Source organism: Stenella coeruleoalba (genome assembly GCF_951394435.1).
Source record: "Stenella coeruleoalba genome assembly, chromosome: 6".
In the NCBI taxonomy this organism is placed as follows: domain Eukaryota; kingdom Metazoa; phylum Chordata; class Mammalia; order Artiodactyla; family Delphinidae; genus Stenella; species Stenella coeruleoalba.
Genome location: NC_137151.1, coordinates 12301201 through 12320573, shown reverse-complemented (window position 1 = coordinate 12320573; position 19373 = coordinate 12301201). Strand labels below are relative to the sequence as shown.

The window sequence follows — 19373 nt, the reverse complement described above, 5'->3', positions numbered from 1 at the left end:
GAGGAGGCTTTGGGCGTGGCGGCCCCCAGGCCTCTGAAGGCAGTCGGCAGCTAGATCCAGAGAACAGGGGGGAGGGTCCAGGGCCACGGTCCAGGGTCTATGGCCCGGTCAGGGGGCTTTCATTCCCACCTGACCCCACACACTCACCTGCCCCAGCCCTACAGGGGGTCACAGCTGGTCTCCCACCTTTCCTGGCATGTGAGTTCCTTCTCAGACCCCTTCCTCAGGTGGGTCTGCCGTGTCCCCCTGGTACCACCCAGCCCCGGGTCCCCGATCCACACGGCCTGCAGACTCAGCTGCTGTATTCCATGCCCACTCCTCCCAGAGACCCACACTTTAGAAACATTCAAACGGGTCTTACTGTAAGTCCCCTACACACGAACGAGTTCCATTCCGAGAGCACGTTCGTAAGTCCAATTTGTTCGTACGTCCAAGAAAGTTAGCCTAGGTGCCCAACTAACACAATCAGCTATATAGTACTGTTTCTACACTTGCTTCCGGACATCCTGGGCTCAAAATAAAGATACTGTACTACTGTGTTCTATACGACACTGTACAGTAAAGTACACAAAAGCACAACCATTTGTAGAGGATGCGTGCACGTGACAATGTACGCCAGACACGTGAACTAACTTACGTGACTGGACACGTGAACACACGCTCGCATCTTTGGAAGTTTGCAACTTGAAGGTTCGTATGTAGAGGACTTACGGTACTTCTCGTTGGCACCGGGTTCGTGAAGCACATACTGCCTGGCCAGGATTTCCCTTTCAAAGTGACCTTGGCGCCAGCCGCACCACTTCTCACGTTTCCGAGGCTAGGCTTCCCGGGAAGTGTGTTTCTTTTTCCCAGAGGATGTTCCCAGGTAACACTCTCTCGAGGGCCCACCCCATGCAGGCCCCACTCACCAGCCTGCCCTCCCCGATACTCCGTTAACCCGGGGGGAGTGCAGCCAACATCCTTTAATTAAACAAGAAAAGGCGGGGAGGCGGGGGCTTTACCTTTTAAGGTACTGAGGATGAAACAGGATTCATCTTGGAAATTCTGCACCATCTGAAAGGCAAAAGAGAGACCATGTCCCTTCAACAACGAGTTCAGAGACTGAAAAGCCTCAGTGACACGGAGCCCAGCTGCTCGCAGCATCAGAAATGACAGGCGCCGCGTTTACGCAAGTGCAGGAACACGCTTACGCTTAGCCCTCACGGAGAGAACGTGACACAGAGTAGATGGACAAAGCAATTACAGTTTCGAGTAACAAAAACTGAATGTAAAGGACGGAAAGAAGCCTGGAAGGGAATGAAGATGTAAACGTTTAATACAAGACTAAACTGTTCCTGATTTGCTTTCGTTTTGCTTTTTTCCTAGTGACTGGGTTTTCCAATCCCTATAAGGACACGTTACGGGAGCGGGTGTGTGTAAAACAGCACCAGATAAAAAAACTAAAGTGCTCTACACGGGGAACTATATTCAGTATCTTGTAACAACCTATGAGGGAAACGAATCTAAAAAAAGAATACATATATGTATATACACATATACTGAATCACTTTGCTGTACACCTGAAACTAACACGACATTGTAACTAAACCATCTTTCAGTTAAGAAAACAATGCTTTAACGAAACCCTCGTGATTAGTAGGCTCTGCATATCAGAGTCCTTTGAGGACCAACTATAAACAGAAGTCCACTCCCTGCGTCTACAAATGCGGGGCAGGAAGCTTATGATTACTCACCAGCCCCCTCTCTGGAGCTCTCGTTTTGATTAACAGCCCGGTGACCTTAGATAAGGCAACTTCCTGTCTCCAGGCGCTGTCTGTAAAATGAGGCTGTTTCGATGATAAAATATATATATATAACCAGGATGCAGAGCAATGGGAATGGGCATCCTCTTCTGGGGCGGGGGGGTCATTCATCCAAATGACTGCTTTCTACAACTGTTCACAGGACGCAGCACAGACGACCTCACACATCTCTCCTGCAGGCAGGTGCCCTAGGTAAGCTCCTGCATGTACACACACAAAACACACCTAAGGATGCTGAGAGCAGCGCTGTCTCTACGAGTGAAAACTAGAAACAGCCCTCACGTCACCCAGCAGTAGAAGCAGCGGGAACAAACAAGGACCTGATCACACCCGGCTGCTCGACAGGGCCGGTGACCTCCAGTGCCCCTCAACATGCATGAATCACAAACCGTAAGTCCCTGAGGAAGGCACTCCTATCCCCCTTCTATAAAGTTTAAAAATAGGTGAAATTAAAGAATGCATTGAAGAAGAACCAGGGAATGATCACTATAAAATTCAAACCAGCACTGGAGGGGAACGTGAAATTAGCCCACAAAGGGGGTTCTAACAAACACCGCACTAACCTGAGTGCAGGCATGGAGGACTTTAGTTATTCTTTAAACTCTACAAATGAGCTTCCTCTATTCTAAATATGTACGCTGCATTTCACAGGACACCTTTAAACAATATGAAAAATGTACACATCTACCTAAACATACCCACAACACACATACTGGCCAATGGGACAGCAAAACCCCTTTCCAGATGAAAAGCACAACCCACATTTTACTGCCCCCTCCCCCCCCCACGACTGCCCCAGATCCTGCAAATCCGCCCACCTGTCGACCCCTGCCCCTCCCCCAGGCCCTAATGATGCATGAAGTACATTGACGCTATGCTGCCGGCCTGCTCCCTCGGGGACTCTTGGCAACCCCACTGCTGGGGCATGCCAAACCTGAAGCAGGGCCCACACGGGCTTAATCAGTAACCGCCTTGTTTAATGAAGTGCCCTTGCACCCCAGGGGCCGGCTGCACGGCTGGCCAGGCCACCTCCAGTGCTCCGGGCAGTTAAGAACCAAAGGTTTCCAACTGATTCGGGGTTAAGAGGCAAGGAGACTTCAGGGGAATAAGAATCACCTACTTAGCGGAGGTGGCGTTTGAGTTCTGTTCTCTGCTTCACTGGCTTAACTGCCTGCTCTGGAGGGGGCACAGGGCAAGCTGGGGGAAGGAACCCCTCCAGGGACCTGTGAAATTGCAAGGGTTCTGAGCATTCTTGGCTTTTGTCTTCACGGCAGAAATGCATTTGTGAGATGCAAACTGACGAGTTTTCCATGTCGTCACTACTGCCTGATGCTCAGGGCGTTTCACGCGTCCCGGCTATTCTACAGGACCTGCTCAGGCCAGCAACTCTGGGCTACATGTGCTTTATCTGTGAAACGGGGGCCAAAAAGCAGCCACCGTACACTCGATTGTAACGATGTGGAAGGAATTCTGAACTGGTGACAACAATAGCAAGTTGCAGATCAATGGCCCTTTGTTCAAATGGATCCTGGCTGTGTGTTTTTAAAAACCCACACCTACGCACACTCAGGCATGCAATGGCCACACGCACAAAAAGTTAGCTGGCAGAATTACATCCAACCTAAGGTAACTCCGCTAGGAAAAGAGAGTGGGGAAGATAAGGGCCTTTCACACTTGCCTTCTGCTTATATTGCCTGACTTCTACGAATTGTGAATTACTTTTTAATTAAAAAGGACAGAAGGGACTTCCCTGGTGGTCCAGTGGTAAGGAATCCACCTTCCAGTGCAGGGGACGCAGGTTCGATCCCTGGTCAGGGAACTCAGATCCCACACGCCTCAGGGCAACTCACCCCGCACGCCACAGCTGGAGAGAGCAAACCCGCATGCCACAACTAGAGAAGCCCACGCGCCGCAAGGAAAGATCCCGCACGCGTCAGCGATCCCGAGTGCCACAACTAACACACGGCGCGGCCAAAAAATAAAATAAATAAATAAATATTTTTTTAAAAAGGAAGGAAAACACCACCTTGCCCACCCCCAGGATGAAACTCCTATGAAACGGAGGACTCCCACGTAGGGGGGGCTTGGGCAATTATGATGACAAGTGACAACAGGATTGCTCCTGATGATGATGATTTATGAAATATACAGACCATTACAAGCCTTACATGTTATACGCTGTCAAATTTAAGGATCTCTCCATCACTTGTTTCCCAAAACAAGTGCCTGGCTAATTTAGCATCTGCCGGTACCTGACACTGTTTTCTATTTTATCCTTACTACAGCCTGCTTGATGGATAGAATTATCCCCATTTTGCAGACATGGAAACTGAGGCTCAAAGTCATTAAGTAGATTTGCCCAAGGTCACCCGGCTACGAGGAGCCAGTCCAGGTGGGGACATGGGTCCAATTCCGAAGCCCACAACTTCCCTGCTTTCCCAGCCCCCCTTCCTGTACCGTCCCCTCCATCATCTTTCTGCTGAGGCTTGCAGAGTTCCCAGGGTGGGTGGAGGGTCTGCTGGGGGCTGAGCTGGGGGCTCAGGGTTCCACCTCTGCTCCTATCAGGACAGTTCTGTGTAAACGCCTCATTTCAGGGGTGGTTGGAGAGTCTGTGGGCTCGACGCTCAGGCTCTGCTGCCGGGCCACCAGCTTTCCCACCACAGCCCAACCTCTTACGAGCTGTGCACCCTGGGCCCATTATGCAGCCTCTCTGTGCCTGTTTCCTATCTGTGAAATGGGCTCATGACAGCACCTGCCTCACAGGGAGGCTGCCAGGATTAAATGAGTCACTTAGAACAGTCGCCGGGACACAGTAAGCGCTGATGGAACGCTAGCGCTCATAATTATTATTATTACTATTATTAAGAGAAGGGGTCCAGGATAAGACAAGCGTAAAAGCTTTTGTTCTACAACAGGCAGGAACGCCTGAAACATGTCATCAAGCCCGTTTGATAACTCCCTCAGGAGCCAGCAGTGGGATCTGATCACTCGAGGGCACGGTCGCCTGGGGGCCGTGTTCTGTATCTGTGTCCTCTGTCAGGGGCCGCTTATGCCCTGCAGAGGCCTGTGTGGCCAGAGACAGACCCTGGAAGGCTGTGACACCTTCACCATTCAGCAGAGGACGCCTCTGTTCCCCGAGAGCCCCGGCCTCTCCATCATCAACCCAGCCCATGTCACCTCTCCTGGGCCTGCCCCCTCCCAGCCCCCGCCCCTGCCCTGGGTGAGCACCTGCGTCTGAGTCCTCACAGCCCTGACTGTAAGCGCCCCAAGGCAGGGATGCGAGCAGGGCACCTGGCCGAGGGCGGGGTTCCAGATGGAGAGGCGACAGCTATTCAGAGCCCGTGGTCGTGGCCTCAGACCCCTCTCTCCCAGCTCCCCGGGCAGCCCCTGCAGCTGAGAGCAGGCCATAGGCAGATGAACCCGGTTTGCCATCTTCAGCCTAAAGTCACCCCCAAGCCCCGCAGGGCGCATTTCGGATGTGGGTCCGCGGCTCCCGCCCGTAGCCCTGGGCCCAGCGCCTCGGGCCGGCGGGGCTGCAGTGCTCACCTCGTTGCTGACCACCACGTGGATGCCGGTGGGGCCCTGCCGGTACACCCGATGGATGTGCTGCGGGGAGATGCTGTACAGGTTGGCGATCTTCTCGATCAGCTCCAAGGTGGTCAGCTCCTCCAGGAAGATGGCGTGGTACACTGCAGGGCGGTGGACAGGGCCTTCTATAGGACAAGTGGCTGCCTTCAAAGGAGCCCGCCTACCCTCCCCGACCCCCCAAACCAGTAACGTGCTTGTAAGAATGTCCACCCCCAGACGGACTCGCGGTTTCTGGCTGTACTGGGGACGCATCTGGAAGCCGCAAGGCTCCCTCTCGGCCCAGCGCCAGCTGACAAGATTCCAGGCTCCGTTCTGTATTCCAGTTTCATTCTCTCTTGGGGGACTTGTGTAAAATGGAGAAACCCTGCATCCACCCTGGACCAAGGACGCCCATCTAGGGGTGGAGGCTGGAGGGGGAACAGCTGGACGAAATCTGCATTTAAAAAAATTTGGGGGGGGGGTGGCCGCGCCCCACAGCTTACGGGATCTTAGTTCCCTGACCGGGGATTGAACCCGGGGCCATGGCAGTGAAAGCCCCCGAGTGTCCTAACCCCTGGACTGCCGGGGAATTGCCGAAATCTGCATTTCTTAGAAGCTTCTGGTGATTCTGAGGTGTGGCCTGCTATGGAGGAGAAAATCCTGTGTCTGCATTCCTTCCCTTCCACTGGTTAAAGGGGTTACTGGACGGCTCCCTGTGGCCAAGAGTGAGACGTAAGATAATTGCTACCTGACGGCAGAAGAGAAAGGGTCTGTCCTTACCCTTCTCCACGGCACAAACAATAGTCAGCTGGAGCGCTGTGACCCCAAAGGGCGGGGTGGGGGGGGGGGGGCACCAGGAATATCACCAGACAGTTGAGACAACAGGGACCCTGAGGCTGGAAGCAAAAACCCAAAGCAGTCGGGGAGGAGCAAACCCCGTGGGTGAACTGCGGGGGATGAAGCAATGCCCAGGAACTTCAAGTCCCTTAAAAAGTAAAACACAGCTGGATGAAACAAGAGGTGCTGAAACTCCTTGCTCAACTAAGGAAGGAACCCTTGGTTCAACAAATCCGATCGGCGGCCTGGTATGCTAAAAGCACGTGCGCACACACACACACACACACACACACACACACGCACGCACACGCACGCGCACACGGCGGCTCCCTTTGAAGGGGTGGCAGAGGCCATGGGGTTCCAGCCACACAAGAGACTCGCCTTCCCCGGATTTCAAATAGGAGGACCCGCACCCAGACCCTGTTCAGAGAACGCGGTCGCTGTGTAACCTTCCTTCCCAAACTAACGCCGGGGAAGAATCCCAGGCCTCTGTCGTAAGATTCCTTTTTATAACAGAATTCTCATTGAACTTTTCCCCCCAACTTTTCAGAGCCAGTTCCACTTTTTCTTATTTTACTCTTGGACTGCTGGCAGAAAAGAGCCAGAAGGATTGCAGTGCGGCCCTCTGGCTGTAACCTTTTGTCTCTGGCCTTTCCTGTCCCTGGAGGAATGTGGGGGGGACCAGTACTGCTCAGAGCCAGCGGACGGTCAGTCACCCACTGCTCAGAACTCCTCTCATCGGGGGCCGCGTGGGGAAACGAGAGGCCCTCGAGCGGGCCAGCCTAGGTTCAAATCCCAACGCTGCCACTGCTAGAAGCCAGACCTCAGCGCTCTCCACACCTCTGAGGCTGGGGGTGTGGGCTGGGCGCCTGCCCTCGCCACATGTGCAGGAAACCACGAGACTCGAGCTCTGTCCTTCACAGACTGACCGCGGCGGAAGGACCCGGACATTCGCAGAAATGTCCTGAGGCCCGGACGCCAACGGCCAGTGCCCGGAGATTTGGATCCTGGCTCTGCCACTCACAGCACTGGCATCTCGGGGCAGCCGCTGTGCCTCAGTTTCCCCCACAGCAAACCATGAGCAGTTCCTGCTAGGGGAAGAAAATGGAACGCCCTTAGCCCAGGGTCTCGGGCATCCTTGCTGATCTGGAGGGGCCCGCAGAGAGGTACAGGGGGCTCTCTCTGCAGACGACGCAGAGTCCAGACCCCGCAGGTGGGGCCGGGCAGCTCATCAGACTCGGCACTCACAACGCTCAGAAGCAAGACGCTGAAAACTGCCAACCCCAAAGAGCCATGTACCCCAGAGGCGCTCCGAGAACCCCCTGTGCAGCGACCGAACCAAATGGGAAAGTCTCATCCAGCTGGGGGAACACACAGGAGGACACGCTCCTGGGAATACAGCTGTCACTCGTCACCAGCCGAGGAGCCAGAAAGCCCAACTTCCAGTTCTACCACGAGTAGCTGAGTGGCATTAAGGGGACGCAGCTCCTCGCCAGCCCTGTTTCCCCAGGTGGAACATCGGTCACCTGGACCAGCCATGCTGGGAGATGATGCCCGCCCTAAACATTTCACCCCCAGGATGAAGTACAACAAGAACTCCTCCTGCATGAAAGGTGGATCAGAGAGGCGTCCTCAGCCGTGGACTCGTGTTGCCTCTCCTTCTTGTGTCTCTTCCCGTTACTCTGCCGCCCTCTATCCGGCCAGGGGTGTGGGGCGCACCCCACAACCCACCACACAGATTGGGGTCCCCGCCGCCGTCCCGCTTCTGCTGCAGGGGCACGCGGCTCTGCTCCAGCTCCTGGCAGACGTAAATGGTCATCTTTGGCCTCACGTTCCTGGCAGGAGGAAAGGAAATAAACAGCAGGTATGAGGGACCAAGCTCTGTTGTTCCAGAACCCAGCGTGGAAAGAGCAGTAGGAGGGACTTAGGGGGAAAGAAAGAAGGCTACGGGGGTACAGAGTGCCTTTCATCGAGGAGCTGTTGGGGACAGAACCCCATCTGGAAGGACCTTAACAGCTTCGCACAGGCTTGCTGGGGACAGGGGGTGGACGATCCCCCCACCCCCGACCCCGGTCCTGCAACCTGCCCAGAGCGGGGCTCCGCCCGGGGCACCAGTCTCAACATAGGAGGTTTTCCGGGGTGACAGTCAGAGCAAGCGCTCTCTCTGGCTCATTCTGAGCTCATTTCATCCTCACACACCTATGAGGAAGCCAGGACCACCCTCCCCTTCTACAGATGAGGAAACTGAGGCTCACGGGGGTTAAGGGTTCGGGCCAGTTGCCAAGTTCCTAAGAGGCAGATGTGGGATTCAAACCCGGAGGGAAAACTGCGCTGTCCACATTGTGCCCATTTAGACCTCACCATCCACGCCTGCCCCGCCCCCAGCAGAAGCAACAGGAAGCAGCTCGAAGCCCAGGACCATGCGAGCATCTAAGAACCAGAGGAAGCGGCCAAGGGGCTGAGACTCAGAGGCCAAGGCCCCCGTCAAACAGAGAAGAGGGAGGGAGGGGAGGAGGGGGCTTTCCGGGCAGGGTGGGCTGCCAGCCACGGCATCTCACTTGCCCGCGGGGGCCGCCACCCCACTCCTGGCGCCTCCCAGCCACACCCTGTGCCCCCAGCGGGCACCAACACCCACCTGCCTTTGATGGCGTTAAAAAGCCGGATCCCATCTGCAGGGCCGCAGATCTGGACCAGGTCATCGCGGGACATCTTCAGCAGGTCAGCACCTGGGCGGGTACATGGAGCCGCCTGTGACCCGGGATGCGGGGGAAGGGCTGCACCTGCAGACCCCGGGGGAGGGTCGAGCCAGCCTCACCCTCAGGGGGTACAGGCATCCCACAGGGAGAAACAGCAAGAGGAAATCACAGCCCCAGAGATGTCAGAAGCTCAACCACTGGCTTCACAAAGGCAGAGGAACCGCCGGGCATTTTCAGAAGTTCAGAAGCCCTCACTGCCTGTGGCTGCCTGGCCCTCCCTCTGGACCTTTTATTGGCATCACTGTCAGTGACGTATCTTATCAGTGTGATCGCGTGTGCACTTGTCCGGAGACGAAAGCTCACGGCTCCCCGACGCTGCCGTTCTGAACGCGCCCGGGCACCCGTGCACCCAGCACCCGGGTCAAGAGGCAGGACATTCCCACCATCCCACAGGCCACCACCTCCCCCACCCTCACCCCTGGGGAGCTGCTCTCCCCACTTGTCACATGCAGAGGAGTTTCGCTCGGCTTTTAGCACCTGTGTGAATGGAACTGAACACTAAGCACTTTTCTAGGCCTGGCTCTCCCTCCAAGCTCCGTCTAAGGGCTCATTCGTGCTGCATGTAGTTGTGGACCATTCGTGCCCACTCTTAGGTAGGATTCACTGCACGAATAAAGCACAGTTCCTGTACGCCCTCTCTGCCGCTGGGCTTTGGGGGTGCTCCCAGGTTGAGGCGATCATGAGTAACTGTCTATGAGCATCCTGGTACGTGGATGAAGGCGAGTCCCTTCCTCGAGGCCCGAGGAGTCCCCTAGAGCCCTGTGCCCAGGTGGACTCTGCAAGGCACGAGGATGCCTTCAGCCTTCTGCGGAAAACTTCACAACAGCCACGTGGCCTAGAGCCACAGCATTCGCCCCCGTTTCCTGCCACAGTTAAGATACAGTTTTAGGTACAATACTGCAGGTACACTGGCTCCCCTTCCATGGGGAATAAAGCCAAACTCCTTGCACTCTCCAAGAGGGCCCCTGGGCGCCTCTCTGACCTCACCGGCCACCCGGCCCGCTCGGCCCCGTCACCGGGGCCCTCCGCTCCGTAGCCACACCTGGCAGGCCCCACCTTGCGCCTGCCCTCCGCTTGGAAAGCTCACCCTCCCACACCCGCCTGGCTCGTGCCCTTGCCTTTCCAGGTTTTGCTCAAGGCCGCCTCCTCGGCACGGCCCACACCACCCCCTGCTTAAGGGGGGGCTCCCCTCCACCCTCCTCCCGCCCAGGCTGGCCCAGGTCCCTCCACCAAGCCTGCCCATCCCAGAAGGGACACGGAGTGTTGAGATGGGCGGTTTACACCTCCGCGCTGACTCAGAGCTGCCCGAGGACAGGGTCCCTGCCTGACTGCCCTGGTACTGTCTACCCGCAGCACAAAGAACATGCTCAGAAAAGCTGAGCTCAGGGACTTCCCTGGCGGTCCAGGGTTAGGGGGCCCCGGGTTCAATCCCTGGTTGGGGAACTAAGATTCCGCAAGGCGTGCGGCACAGCCAGAAAAAAAAAAAAAAAAAGAAAAGCTGAGCTCAAAGACCACGGATGGGGTGCTGGTTCCCTTCCACTGCCACAGATGTCCTTGAGGGCCAGTCTTCTGGTTTCGGCCAACACTTGACTCTCTGTCACTCTGGGCCGACTGCCGGGGAGCAAGGTTCATGGCTGTTACCCTGTCCCCCAATGCCCCCGGCTCAGGGCTGCTGTCTGATGGGACCACCAGCAAGGGCTTGAAAAACCTTTAGAGAAGGAAGAGCTGCTTTCCCTTCTCGCCCGTGGCTGTACCACCATCTCCCGGGTCACGGCGCTGGAGACAGCACGACGAGCAGCGTTTGCAAAGAAAAGGCTGGGAGGCTTGCCGAGTGTGCACTGGCCTGTCGGCTAAGGGTCTCTTCTGGGCAAAGCAGAGCCCACACTGCGGGGGAGGGGCACCTTGAAAAGGCTCCCAGACGGTCCTCCCGCAAAGCCACGCTCGGCTGGACACCTCAGGGGCAGGACCGCCCACGAGCCCACGGCCCAGGGCCAATACACACAAGTGACCACAAGTGACCGCGCTGGGTCACCAGGACAGACCGCGGCCCCTGGGGAGCCAAGCGCACATGCTGAGCGTTCCGAGATGCTCGCGGGGTCTGAGCACCATTCAGAGACGCTCACCTGAGAAGCTGGCGAACAGCCGGCAAAACTGGGAGAATCTGTTGCGGTGGAGCCACTGCTGGGCGTCCTGCGTGGAGGCCGAGGGAAGCAGGTGCTGCGGGCAGAGAGGACGGGCCTTGACGGGGTGCCCGGTGCGCACGGGACAGGCAGCCGGCGCCCAGCCGCGGACACTTACGTCACTGCCCACGGGCAGGGCCTCCACCGGGTGGGTTGGGGAGCTGTTGCTGAAAGGAAGAAGAGAGGTGGTGAGCGGCGAGGATGCTCCTTCCTGGCTAAGAGGCTCCTCGCCGGCCTGCCCTTCACTTCCCTCTGCTCTGGGGCTCATGAAATGAAATGGGCCCTCGAGAAAAATACAGACCTGCTCCATCGCTGGAAAGCCCTAACAAAGCCCCTGGTGTGGATGGGGGCTCTGATTAACTACACACCCTCATCCCTCAGCTACGGCTCCAGGGCTTGTTTTGGCCAGATGCTGTGGTCCCCACCCCGAGCCCCAGCACGAGGGAAGGGCAGGTTGACCAAGCAGACCGGGACACACGCCTCACGGGGACTCAGTGCTGGGACAGCGAAGGGCCAGCCACACCCAGGGGAGGGCAGAGGAGTCCCTCGGGGAATTATTCTGCAGCGAACAGGCACCCACAGTTTGGCATCCGCCACGAGAAAACCATTCTCACGTTTTTCCCCAAAGGGAGGCAGAGACCTGAACACCTGGGTTTTTATGTCAAGAGAAAGACACATGGAGAGACGACCCTTCCAGATGGACAGTGGTGATGGTACCACTTGAACGGACTTAATATTACTGACCTAGCCACTTAAAAACGGTGAAATGGTAAATTTCACGTTTTGTGTATTTTATCACAATGAGGAAAAAACAGACCCCTGAGGGGAGTCATCGGTGACTACATATGCACGTCATCAGGGTCTAGGGGGTGCCAGGGACTTTATACATGTTCCCCTGAGCCTGCGTGGAATTCATGCTCCCCCGGTCGTGAGGAAACCGGAGCTGCAGGAGGTTAAGGAACTTGCCCCCAGAAAGGTGCCGATTTAAGACTAGGTCTGCTGAATCTAAACGTGACAGCCCTTCCTCGTGCCCCCTCTCAAGGAGGACCGTCCTCGCCTTGTAAACCAAGTTCATGTCTCGCTTACCCATCAGCAGTTACCTCTCTAGCACGCGTGGGCTCCATTCTGCATGTTCTACCCTCACCCGTTAAACCCGCCTGGCACCCTCCCTGCCTCACCCCGGCCCCACGAACAGGATGGGCAGAGCCATCACAGGGATGCCATGGCCCTGGGACAGGTGCCACAGCTGCCCGCTGGTCCCTGCAGCCCCGTCACCTCGGAGTCAGCACCGCCTGTGCCTCGGCAGGGCTGGGCCACCAGCAGTGAGGCCGCTTCTGTGCTGCAGGCCTGTGACCCCAGGGGCAGGGCGGGTCCTGAGCTGAGTCCCCCTGCCTAGTGACCATGCACGCGGGGGCAGAAAGATCTAAGAAGCCCCCCCAGGGACCTCCCTGGTGCTCCAGGGCTCAGGACTCGGCGCTTCCACTAGGGGGTGGGGGTGGGGGGGCGGCGCGGGTTTGATCCCTGGTCGGGAACTAAAATCCTGCAGGCCGCTTGGCGCGGCCAAAAAAATGAAGCCCCTCCGGCCGCTGCAGGGTCCAGAGGTCTGCCTCCTGAGGCCCCCGACGTCCAGGAGGTGGGCTTTCCCCTGGGAGGCACCAGGCAGGCTACCTCAGGGGGCTGGCCCAGGACCCCCGCAGCCCAGCCCACTCTAACCGGGGGAGGGAATGGATGCCTGGTGCTCGGCTGCCCTAGCAGACAGCCTTCCTAGAGGTGTGTTCAAGCACAAGAACCTGGACGCGTGATGCTAAAAATGGTTGTGAATGTTAACACCAGTCAGCCGCCCTGAAACCCAGATCGATGCCAGGCTACAAAAGGAGCAGAGACCCAGGGAGGAAAGTGAGGAAAGGAGCCCACACCCGTGGTCACTCCAGGGACCGCAAAGGGAGAGAAGGTGCACGTACCCTTCGCCAAGGCCGAAGCTGTTCGGAGAGCCGTTGTAGCTTGGGGACGAGGCACTGTTCACCTGGTAAACCACGTCGGGCCACGGGGAGCACTGCAGGGAGAGAGCGCAGGGCAGCGGTGGTGCCGGCCAGGCCACTCGGCTCGGAACCACGATCCTTCCACACCCAGCCCACGCTGACCCGGCGCTCGGGGACGGGCACGCTGCTCGGGCCACACCGAAGAAACCAGCTAGGGCAGAGAAGAGGCAGTCCCCAGAGCAAGCAAAGCATGACACGTGTCTGTCTGAGCTTCCGAGGAGTCAAAGCAAAGAGGGAAACCTCATCGGTCCCTTGATTCCTGGGTCCACAAGAAAAGAGACTAAAACGCAAGACAGGCCAGTGGCCCACAGGCGGGTCTTGGGAGCAAATGCACGAAACGGGGAGCACGGGGCCACAGACCACTGCCAACGGGAAAGCACCAGAGAAGCTCTGAATCTCCCGACGGGCCTCTGCTGAGGGGACAGACGAGGCGTCTCCACGCTGACTGGGAGCAGCCCCCTTCCAACCCAAGTCTTCGCACATTTACTGCATTTCAGGAGCTCCCCCGCTTGCAGACCAGGGAGACGCAGCAACGCGAAAGCTGTGACCCCTGAACTCCAGGAACTTCTCGTGCGGAAGCTCAAACGGACACGCGAGAATCCCCCAAGGAAAGCAGAGACGTCGGGTGCTGCCCGGTTGGGGGCGGCAAGGGGTAGCCCGCGCACCAAGCATTCCCTGCTTCCCTTCCCTGTGACGACTGACACCGCTTTGGACACGGCCAGTCGGAAGCATTCCTGAGATTTACTATCACCCACCCGACCACAGGGTGGGTCAATATTTAACTCTGTTACGAGTGAGGCCTGGAATGTGTTGGTGCCGAATCCTGCAGCCCCGGGGGGAGGAGGGAGGGGGGAGGGGAACAGGAAGGTTGATGAGCAGACAAGAGGGGATCCGGCAGCTCCCAAGGTCACAGGCCAGGTGCGGATTTCAACACCTGGCCTGGGACAGGGGCTGGGACGTTGCCTGGAGCACGCCAGGGGACCTGTCCTCCAGCAGGGAAGTCGGGGGAGAGGCAGAGGCCGGGAGGAGAAGGGTCACCGGGGTGCATCACGAGCACACACCAGGCCTGGGAAGGGCTAAGGGTCCAGGCACGGCCCCACACACTGCAGAGCTGGCTCTGCCCTGCTGCAAGGGGGCAGGACTCCCTGGGCCAGGGCTCTCCGGCCACCGTCAGCCTCGACCCTAGGAAAAGCCAGCATGCGTCTGTCCACGCCACAGAATTAGCATCCCTGCTGCCCTGCTGCACATACTCTTCTGTGTATGGCTTTTCACACACACACACACGCAAACACACCCTCACACACCCACAGGCCTCTTAGCCCCCTGTCCCTGGGCCTCACCCTTAACCCAGACTTAACCCCACCATGGTCAGCACTGGACCTGAGGCATCCACGGAGGGCCTCCTCAGTAAGTCAGATTACTCAGTGGACGAGCCCAACACCTATTAACTGGCCCGATGGCAGGACACAGCGGCGAAGAGTTGTTCAAATCAAAAACAGAGCCCAGTAAAAGAGGCAGCAGCAGCAGTGACCCGTGACGGGAGGAAAAGGGACCTGTGGTACGAAGCATCTCAGAGGTAGCCTGGACGGAAGAACGGCTGGAGCAGGCTGGCGTCGGCGGCAGGGCTGAGAGGAAACGCACCCCAGTATCCACCCAAACAGCAAAGAACGAGAGCTATTTACAGTCTCTGACCCAGCAATCCCCCTCCGAGAACAGATGCTGCAGACGTTCTTTCCACGTGCAGAACTACACTCGCACAAGGTGTTCACGGTACCCTGTGTGAAATGGCAAGAGCCTGGAAATAACCCAGCGTCCAGCAAAGGGCCATCCAGACAACGAAAGCTACACAGCTGGATAAAGAACTAGAAAGCTCTTTATGAACAGACAGGAAACAGACTCCAAGAGAGGCCATGAATTAAAGACAGTCAACCACAGAACAGTGTGTGTGCGTACTGTCGGGGGAAAAAAGAGCGCATGGGGCAAACGTGTATGAACTGGCTTCATCTGCAGAGAACGTTGGGCCAGATACACAAGGAGCCGGGGGTCGCCTGCTGCCCCGGGGAGAGAAACCGAGGCCAGACAGTGCTGGGAAGGATATTTTCCGATGGAGATGCTCTTATACCTTTTGAATTTGGACCACATGAATATATGATCTATTCCAAAAATCTGAAATAAAAATAACCTAATCTTGAAATGCGCAAAGGGCAGCAGAGAGCTAGAAGGTACTTGTGAAACACCTCTTAACTGAAAGCGCTCCAGACAAAGGAACACACCACGATTTAACGGGCGCTCTCGGTAGAAGCGTTCACCCCAAATGCGCACTTTTCCAAGGATCTAAACCCACCCTCGCTGCCCCTGGCAGAAGGCTCCGGCCGGCTCACCTCTGAGAGGATGGTGGTTTCATAGGATGGCTGGTACTTCTCCTTCTCTTGGGCCGTTCTTTTTTCCATCTTCTCTCGGTCAGTCTTCTGCTTCCGGTCAGCTCCCTTTGGCTGTAAGTGCAGAGCACAGGGGTCCAATGAGTTCAAAGCAGGCAGAGGCAGCTGTCGGGGGGAGATCCAGGGCTGAGCAGTGGGCCCCCCCACCCAAGGCCAGCACACTCCCCACCTCACCCAGAAGCCCAAGCAGGATCTCACGGACAAGAAAGCATCTCTCTCACCTCCCAGGCATCCGACACACAGGTCCACCCGCCCGGAGCCCCTTCCCACCCCGAGGGACTCAGAGCCTGCTACAGGGTCCTACGGGGACGCTCCAGGGTCCACTCAGCGGACCATGCAGAAATGCTTGGAGCAGAGCTTTACCAGTGGCCACTTGCTAATGGAGAGGACCCCTCGAGGGCCTTCCGTGGGTTCCCCGTGGACCGTGACAGGAAGTGGATGAGCTGGGAGCTGCTGGCCGGGGCTCGGTCTACAATCGCACGCCATCTTGGCCATCTTGGGGGCCTCCTTGCCCCCAAGTCCTAGGACTACGACCACGCTCCCGGCTTCCACCCCAGCAGGCCCAGCTGATGGGGACCATTCTGACCACTGGGACTATCCCCTCCTGAGTTCAGGGCCTGGTGGTCGGGGCCAGATATCAAGAGTCCGCAGGACCCAGAACTGAGCGCGTTACTCTGTTGGCAGTGGGCCACACACAGCGGGCAGTCAGGGGGGAAAGTTCATCCTCAAGCTCGATGGCGCCTTTGGGATCATCCTGGCTGCAGCTTTTGACTCCCAGCTCAGGAGAGTTGAGGAAATAGTCCTCAGGGGGATGCCCAGGCTGGAGGGAGGGAGGTTTGCTGGGGGTCCTATGGGGACGTGAGTGACAGACCCGGTGTCCAGTGGGAGAGCCAGGCATGCGGCAGCCGGGCTCCCATCATCGGGTTTCCCTGCTCCACCTCCGTCCTCCCGTCCTCCTGTCCCAGAAAGGAGGCCCTTCTTCCCGGCCCAGAAGCATTACTGGTAAAGCGTGGCTGAGCCTGCCTGTAGGGGGCAGCCTGTGGGGAGCCGGTGGGGCAGGGAGCGGCCCAGACACCCCCATGGAGCCCCAGGGCTGGGCTCCGAGAAGCCAGGGTTTCCTAGTAACCAGGGTGATCTGAGACGGGAGAGTGATGGGCGGTTCGGCTGGGCTGTGCCTGGCGCCAGTGCACACCCATCTGAGCTGCTGCTGGTGCGGGTTGGGGGGCTGGCCAGGTCACCTCAGGCATTCTGGGGAGCCCGTTTCGGGTATCAGAGGCTCCTACCCCCTGCAGGAGATGGTAAGGCAGCTTCCGGCCCCAGTCCCCCAATAACGCCTGGTGTGTGGCTGAGAAGTTGAGCAGAGCCCTCACTCCTGAGCTTCCCCCTCGAGCTGTAGGAGGGGAAGCTCACGGGAGCCATGGGGAGGGCTAGGCATCCCTGGCGCAGACTGCCCCTCCCTTCTACCGTCTGGCCGGCGCCCATTCCCAGGGCACACACTCGGAAAGCGTGGAATCACACTGGACGCACCCACCACCTGAGGGCAGAAGACAGCTGGTGGAACCCTGGACCTGGTCTGTGCGTGACAGGGAGGGGGTGGGACTGCAGGACAGGCAGAGACCACCCGCTGCACAGCCTCGGAGCTGTCCAGGGGGAGCCAGAATCACCCTGGACCCCGGAGCACACACAAGACCAGAGGCACCGGTGGACAGGGTCGGCAGGCTAATGCTCCCCAAAGATGGCCACGTCCTAATACCCAGAGCCTGGGAGGACGTTACCTTCCAGGGCAGAAGGGGGCCAGGTTGCAGACGGAATTAAGATGGCCAACAACGTGAGATTAAAATAGGAAGATGAGCCTGGATCATCCCGTGGGCCCAGTGTAATCACAGGGGCTTAGAAGTGGAGCGGGGGCGAGCAGGGGAGTCAGGGTGATGCGTGTGAGAGGGGCTCTACCTGCTCCAGCTTTGAGGATGGAGGAGGGGCCACAGGCCAAGGAATGCGGAGGCCTCCAGAAGCCGGAAAGGGCAAGGGAAGAGAGATTCTCCCCTGGGGCCTCCAGAAAGGAATTCAGCCCTCCTGACGCCCGACTCTAGCCCAGTGAGACCCGGTTCAGACTTCTGACCTCCAGCATTAAAAGACAGTATGCAGTACTGAGCCACTCAACTTTGGGTCATTCTTTTACAGCAGGAAGAGGAAACAAATATGGGGCAGAAATGTAACTTCCTTCGGAGGCCGGTTTCAAGGCTTCATAATGATGCAGCAGGTTTCTGGAGGGTGCTACCGCCCTGGCAGAGAAGACAAACTCACGCTCCCCCCACCATCCCTTCCTCCCCACCCAGGGTGGCAGCGCTAACTGACCAAGGTGTCCCAGTGCACAGAGCCCGGCCAGGGCCTCAGGACCCTTTGCCCACAGCCCTCGGGCGGCCAGACGCTATCAGTGGGGATGAAGCCAGCCGCCCGGCTGTGTGGCCTGAGTGCAGACACGGGCAGCTTCAGGGCCTTCCAGTCCAGTTGGGAAACAGGGCAGATCACCACTCCACCGCCAAGTTGATGGTTCTACCTGTGGGCACTTATTTCCACATCCATCCCAAGCTCAGGAAGATCAACACTGACCCAGCTTCCTCTGGGACGAGGCCCTATTTCTACGGCTGATCACTCTGGCATCTCCAGCCCCAGCAGATGGAACTTTCTCGGCAAGTCCCCAGGTCCCCTGATTGTGAAAGACGGGAAGGACGGGGAAGGCACTGGGGCCGGTCCGCGCCCCGTCCTGGGGCACCTGCTGGGATCTCCCGGCTGGCGGGCAGGTCCAGCCTGCTGGCGACGGGGCCTGTGGTCCGGCTCGGCACCGGTCCGCCCACCCTGAGGATGATGCGGGGTCCGCGGCCACCCTCCCTCCCCGCGGGGCCACCCTGAGCTACACCACTGTGGACCGTCTTTAGGAAATACTCTGTCCAGACAGATGAGGTGAGAAGCAACGGCAGGAGACTGCAGGGGGTGAGACGAGAAAGGAAAAGAAGGGAGGTACCAGGAGGCCACTGCGCAGGGGCAAGGGAAGAACATCCGCTGGGATTAACACACACACGCTACCATACGTAAAACAGATAACCAACGAGGAGCTGCTGCGCGGCACAGGGAAATACTCTGTGATAACCTCAATGGGAAAAGTATTTGAAAAAGGATAGGTACATGTCTATGTGTAACTGAATCACTGTGCTGCACACCGGAAACTCACACGACATTGTAAACCAACAAATAAATAAATCACGTCCACGGTCAGGACCCACACGGGAGGTCTCCTAACTTGACTTCTAAGGGGAACCTAATGGGCAACCACAGAAGGTGCGGCCAAAGTGCTTGGGAGGAGAAACAAACATCTACAAGCGTGCCAATCCCACCACTCCGGTCAAGGAGAGCCGAGCCCGGCCGTCTGTGGGAAGAAAGCAGGCAGGCTGGCTCATCAGAGCCCAGGCAGGAGCCCCGGGCTACTCATGGGGACGCCGCACTCCCTGCTGGGCCTCCGCGTTTTGGCATCGCCGTCCCAGGCAGGGCGAGGGGCCGGGTGACGGCGGATGGAGCTGGCGGGGCCGTCCTACCTTGAACACCTTGATCTGGCAGCTGGCCGAGTGCAAGTGTTCCGTGTACTCCCCATTCTCACTCTGCTTGAAGGTATCGATCTGCACCCGAAAGGGCACGCCCTTCTCGCCCCCGTGCTTCCTCGGGGTGAACTCTGTGCTGATGCAGTGCACCTGCAGGGGAC

At 57.8% G+C, this 19373-nt stretch overlaps 1 protein-coding gene across 4 annotated transcripts in view; it reads right to left on the bottom strand.

Moving 5' to 3' along the window:
* Positions 1–19373, bottom strand: part of TFCP2L1 (transcription factor CP2 like 1) — a 63891-nt gene that overhangs the window by 5676 nt on the left and 38842 nt on the right. Inside the window, exons 6-15 of one of the 4 annotated variants that reach the window (XM_079924458.1) lie at positions 19210–19362; positions 15563–15673; positions 13104–13195; positions 11261–11309; positions 11086–11179; positions 8842–8932; positions 7938–8041; positions 5349–5491; positions 1734–1826; positions 1002–1053 (exon numbers count right to left, since the gene is read on the bottom strand). In XM_079924458.1, the coding sequence (XP_079780584.1) occupies positions 1002–1053; positions 1734–1826; positions 5349–5491; positions 7938–8041; positions 8842–8932; positions 11086–11179; positions 11261–11309; positions 13104–13195; positions 15563–15673; positions 19210–19362 (982 nt within the window). Of the gene's footprint in view, positions 1–1001; positions 1054–1733; positions 1827–5348; positions 5492–7937; positions 8042–8841; positions 8933–11085; positions 11310–13103; positions 13196–15562; positions 15674–19209; positions 19363–19373 lie in introns of all 4 variants that reach the window. The other 3 variants (XM_079924457.1, XM_079924460.1, XM_079924459.1) reach the window with 3 other exon arrangements.